This window comes from Erinaceus europaeus, chromosome 23 (assembly GCF_950295315.1).
Source record: "Erinaceus europaeus chromosome 23, mEriEur2.1, whole genome shotgun sequence".
Lineage (NCBI taxonomy): Eukaryota > Metazoa > Chordata > Mammalia > Eulipotyphla > Erinaceidae > Erinaceus > Erinaceus europaeus.
Genome location: NC_080184.1, coordinates 2463900 through 2469259, shown reverse-complemented (window position 1 = coordinate 2469259; position 5360 = coordinate 2463900). Strand labels below are relative to the sequence as shown.

General features: G+C 57.9%; 1 protein-coding gene across 1 annotated transcript in view; it reads left to right on the top strand.

Annotated features, from left to right (window-relative positions):
• The first annotated feature begins 2024 nt into the window (after positions 1–2024).
• Positions 2025–5360, top strand: part of GPR108 (G protein-coupled receptor 108) — a 5467-nt gene continuing 2131 nt past the window's right edge. Inside the window, exons 1-2 of the mRNA XM_060182201.1 lie at positions 2025–2178; positions 4102–4237. Coding sequence (XP_060038184.1) covers positions 2056–2178; positions 4102–4237 — 259 coding nt within the window. The 5' untranslated portion in view covers positions 2025–2055. The remainder of the gene's footprint in view (positions 2179–4101; positions 4238–5360) is intronic.

Genomic DNA, 5360 nt, shown 5'->3' with positions numbered 1-5360 from the left:
CCCACCGCACAGTTAGCCACGCCCCCATGAGGTGGGGGGAGAAGAAGCTGGGCCACGCCCCCGCCGAGTTCCAAGGCAGCGTCCCGGAAAGGGGCGTGGCCTCACGAAAGGCGGGGTCGACCGGAGGCCACGCCCCCGTCTTAAAGGAGCACGACCCCTTAAAGGCCTTAGCCCCTTCCCGCTCTTCCAATCTCCCGCTTTCCTGCGCTGCTCCCCACCCACGTCCCGCCCCTAGATTGTTCTTCCTCTCTTTCACCTTCCTGAACCTCCCTCCCGTTCCTTCTATTGGGCCCAGGCGCCAAAGACCAAATTGACAGGATCCTCACCCCATTCAGGCCTCTCGTCTTGTTCCCGGCCCTCCCCAACCTCGTGGCAGGGGACGATCCGAGGTCACCCCCCCCACCCCCAGGCGCGACACTAATGGGCCGTCCGGCCGCAGGGCGGAAGGGAGGAGGACTTCGATCCTGTCTCCCGCCTAGGCCCGGTCCATTAACACCCCCACCGCATCCTGCCTTCCGCATCCCCCCCCCCAAGTCTGCAATTGGAAACTGGGGACAGGCCGTCCTTGGGGCGCCGGGCCCAGGCACCCATTAGTTTAAAAAAAAAAATTTGCAGGGGTGTCTGGTTGCACAAGTTTGCACCAGGATTTTTTTTTTTTTGGGGGGGGGAATAGGGATTTTAAGCCTCTTCCAAATCTTGGATCCCTGGGAGTTAAGGAAGTCTGTGGCTTCTCTGGAGGTGGGGGAGGTCCCCCGCCCCCCCCCCCACAGGGTCAGCAAAGTGCTGAGTACCCCCCCCCCCCCCCCGCAACACACACACCACCATCACACCCACCCCAACTCGGGAGCCCACACCCTGACGGATAGTTCTGCAGGGACCTGGCCCCACCTGCTGGCGGTTAAGGAGCAAGCAAACTTTTTAAAAAAATCTTTGCAAGCAAACTTTCTTTTCTTTTTAAAAAATCTTTGCAAGCAAACTTTTCTTTTTTAAAAAATTTTTGCAAGCAAACTTTTTTTTCCTTAACTTTTGCAAGCAAATTTTCAGTGCCATGTGGGTTGTGCTCCGAGTGGGGGTGGAGACAGAGATTGGGGTCTCGACGCCCGCTCCCCTCCTCCCCCCCAAAAAATAAATTTTTCACACTGATCGTGGAATGCATCTCGGGGGTGTGTGTCTCCATCTGCTTAACAAAGGGGTCAGCAAATTGGGGGGGAGGGATCTAAGGGGGTGGAATGGGTCCGGAACTCACAACAGCCAGGGGTTCCTAGGGAACTGGGGGTGAGTGGGGGGGGGCATAATGTGAACCAGACTTTAGGGGTTACTGGAGGTCAAGGGTCAAAGGGGAATCCAAGATTGCAAGCCGAGATCGGGGCTCACAGTCAACTGCAGCCGACTTTTTTTTTTGGGGGGTGGGGGGGGCTGGTGGAGAGAGTGGGCATCTGACTGGCTCTCTGGAATGGGAGGTGCTCCCTAAGACTGGGGTCAGAGGTCACCCTAAGGTCAAGGGTTAGCTGGGCACCCTGTTTAAGGCGCTTAGTGGATCAGGAAGAACTGGAGAACCGGACAGGCCTTGGAGCAGACCAGGGTGTTTACGGAAATAACCCCGAGTTCTGGCTGGTCGCCACGTCCCTGGGGGAAGAAAAGGGAAGTCCTGCTCGGGGCATCCTGGGAAATGTAGTCCGGTGGCGCTTTTTTTTTTTTTTGAGCCCGCTGAATTCTGGGAGCTGTAGTTCAGGAAGCGGTCGGTCAGTTAAGAGGGGGTGGAGGAATTCCGCTTCAAGAGCCGGATGTGAGTTCCTTCCCCATTGGTCAGCTGGGCTGCTCATCAAAGGGCCTCCGCGCAGGTCTTGAGCAGTGATTGGCGGAGGCTCGGAGGCGGGCCCAAGCGGTCTCCGTATTTCCATTTGACGACGGCGCTGTCCATTTGGTGTTCTCGACCGGTGATTGGTGGGAGCGGCGGAATGAGCCTGGGGATTGGCTAGCCGGTGGGCGGGCCTTGGGAGGGGCAGAGGCGGTCTCGTGGGGGGAAGGCTGGAGGGGGAGGCGGCGGCTGCAGCAATGGCAGGGAAAGATAGGAGGGGGCTCGCCCGCGGGAACCCCGCCGATTGGGGGGCGCGGCTGCCGCTGCTGCTGCTGCTTCTGGGCCGCTGCTCCGGGCGCATCCACCGGCTGGCGCTGACTGTGAGGCCCGGGGCGGGGTGGGGGTCCCCGGCATGGATGGGGGCGCACCCACTCCCCACGAGATGGGCTGCACCGGGGGAGGGGGGTCCCCCTGTTCCTGGCCGGCCCGTGGGCTCGTCCGGGGGTCCCCTCCTCTCGGGGGGAGCTCTGCCTGCACCTGCCCGGGGAAGGGGCTCACCGCCTGCCCCCCACCCCCAGCCCCTGGTCCTCTGTGGGGGGAAGGTTTGGGGGGACCCCATTGGCATCTGGGGGGCCTCATATGGACTCTTGGGGTTATAGGGTTCATGGAGGGGGGTCTTGGGAGCTCATCTGGGATCTGGGGACTGATGTCCGATTTGGGGGTTCACTGGGATAGTGGGGGTCTATAGGAAATTTTGGGTTTTCACTGGGGTCTTGGGGGCCTCACATGGGCTCTTGGGGTTCATCTGGGATCTTGGGGTCTGGCATGAGATTTGGGGGTTTGCTGGGGTCTTGGGCTTATATGGGATCTTAGGGTTCATTGCGGGGGTCTTGGGAGCTTATGTGAGATTGCGGGGTCTGGCATGAGATTTGGGGGTTCGCTGGGCTTATAGGGATTTTGGGGTTCATGGAGGGGGTCTTGGGCGCTTATCTGGGATCCTGGGGTCTGGCATGAGATTTGGGGGTTTATTGTGGTCTTGGGGGCCTCATATGGGATCCTGGGGTTCATGGAGGGGGTCTTGGGTGCTCATCTGAGATCTGGGGACCAATGTCATATTTGGGGGTTCACTGGGATAGTGGGGGCCTGCAGGAAGGTTGGGGGGTTCATTGGGGTCTTGGGGGGCCTCACATGGGCTCTTGGGGTTCTTGGAGGGGGTCTTGGAAGCTCATCTGGGATCGTGGGGCTGATTCAGATTTGGGGGTTCACTGGGATAGTGGGGGCCTGTAGGAAATTTTGGGGGTTCACTGGGGCCGAGGGAGCCTCCTATGGGCTCTTGGGATTCATGGAGGAGGGTCTTGGCATCATCTGGGATCTTGGGGTCTGGCATGAGATTTGGGGGTTCGCTGGGGTCTTGGGCTTATATGGGATCTTAGGGTTCATGGAGGGGGTCTTGGGAGCTTATCTGGGATCGTGGGGTCTGGAATGAGATTTGGGGGTCCTCTGGGATCGTGAGGGGCTAATATGATGTTCAGCGGTTCATTGGGGGGGTCTTGGGAGTTTTTTGTCTTCTTGGGAGGTCTCTGAGATCCTGGGGGGCTTATATGGGATTGTGGGTTTTATTGGGGGGGGGACTTAGGAGCTCATTTGGAATCTTGGTGTCTGGTATGAAATTTGGGGGTTCATTGGGGTCTTGGATTTTATTGAGTTTTGGGGGGACTTGTGTTCTTGGGAGATCTTTGGGATCTTGGGGGGCCCATTGGTGATGTTCGGGCTTCTCTGGGTGGGGTGCTTGGAGGTTCATAGGGCTGATATGAAATTTGAGAGCTTCCTTTGGGTCTTGGGTTGGGGGGCTCCTGTGAACCCTTGGGAATCTCGTTTCTTCTTTCAGGTAGCTCTTTAGGGTTTGGGGGGCTTATCTTGCATCTTGGGGTCCCAGTTGTGATGTTAAGGGTTCATTGGAATCTTGGGGTGCCCATTGTATTTGTGGGGGCTCATATGGGGGCTTGGAGGGTTATCTGGTGTGTTTGGGAAGCTGGTGTGAGATTTGGGGTTCATTGGGATTTGGGGGCTCCTGTGGAGCCTTGGTGGGGGAGGGGCTTGTGGATTTCTTAGTTCCTCGGTAGAGTCCTGTCCCTGGACTCTCAAATCCATGGCTGGGGGGGGGCAGGGCTCCCCCACTTCTGCTTGAAAAAGATGGTTTTAGGCGTGTGTACGCTGTGTTAAAAAGGGGGGTGCAGGGAGAGAGCTGAGGCTCTTGGGGGGCGCCCAGTCTCGGATAACCCTCCTCCCCCCGTTTCTGGCAGGGGGAGAAGAGAGCAGACATTAAGCTGAACAGCTTTGGCTTCTACGCCAACGGCTCCCTGGAGGTGAACCTGAGTTTGCTGCGGCTGGAGACGCCGGAGCACCAGGAGAAGAGTCCCCCACTGGTGAGCTCCCCCTGCAGAACCCCAGCTTCACACCCTGGATCCACCCCTACCCTACCCCACCCTGCTGTGATGGGGGGGCAAAAGCCCCTTCACACCCCCCCCCCAGTCTCTGTCACCACTTCCCCCACTTAACAGGAAGAGAGAGAGAAAAGGGAGAGGGGAAGGAAAGAGTGAGAGAAGAGAGAGAAAAGAGGAGAGGAGAGAAGAGACAGAAAAGAAAGAGAGAGAAGAGAGAGAGGAGAAAGGAGAGGAAAGAGAGGAAAGAGGAAGAGACAGAGAGACAGAGAGAGGAGAGGGGAGAGTGATAGAGAGGAGAGGGGAAGGGAGAGAGAGACAGAGAGAGGAGAGGGGAGAGTGATAGAGAGGAGAGGGGAAGGGAGAGAGGAGTGAGAGAGGAGAGGGGAGAGTGATAGAGAGGAGAGGGGAAGGGAGAGAGAGACAGAGAGAGGAGAGGGGAGAGTGATAGAGAGGAGAGGGGAAGGGAGAGAGGAGTGAGAGAGGAGAGGGGAGAGTGATAGAGAGGAGAGGGGAAGGGAGAGAGAGACAGAGAGAGGAGAGGGGAGAGTGATAGAGAGGAGAGGGGAAGGGAGAGAGGAGAGGGGAGAGTGATAGAGAGGAGAGGGGAAGGGGAGAGAGAGACAGAGAGGAGAGGGGAGAGTGATAGAGAGGAGAGGGGGAAGGGAGAGAGGAGTGAGAGAAAAAAGAGGAGAAAGGAGAGAAAAGAGGAACAGTGGGATGAGGAAAGGAGAATAGAGAGGAAGAGACAGAGAAAAGAAAAAGGAGAGAGAGGGGGAGAGAGAAGAAAAGAGGGAGGGGAGGGGCAGAGCCTCCCCTGCAGGTGGGGAGCCGGGCTCGAACCGGGGTCCTCACGCCGGTCCCCTGCGCTTTGCGCCACCTGCGCTTAACCCGCTGCGCTGCCGCCCGGCCCCCAATAAGTAAATATTTTTAAAGACACCTGCAGCCCTGCTTCACCACTTGTAAAGCTTCTCCCCCTGCAAGTGGGAACTGGAGGCTCGAACCCAGGTCCTTGTGTCCTGTGTGCTCTACTGAGTGAGCTATCTACCTCCCTTCCCTGCCTCACTGCCCTCAGGCTGCTGTTGCCATTCAAATAAAAAAAAGACAGAAAGGGGGCCGGG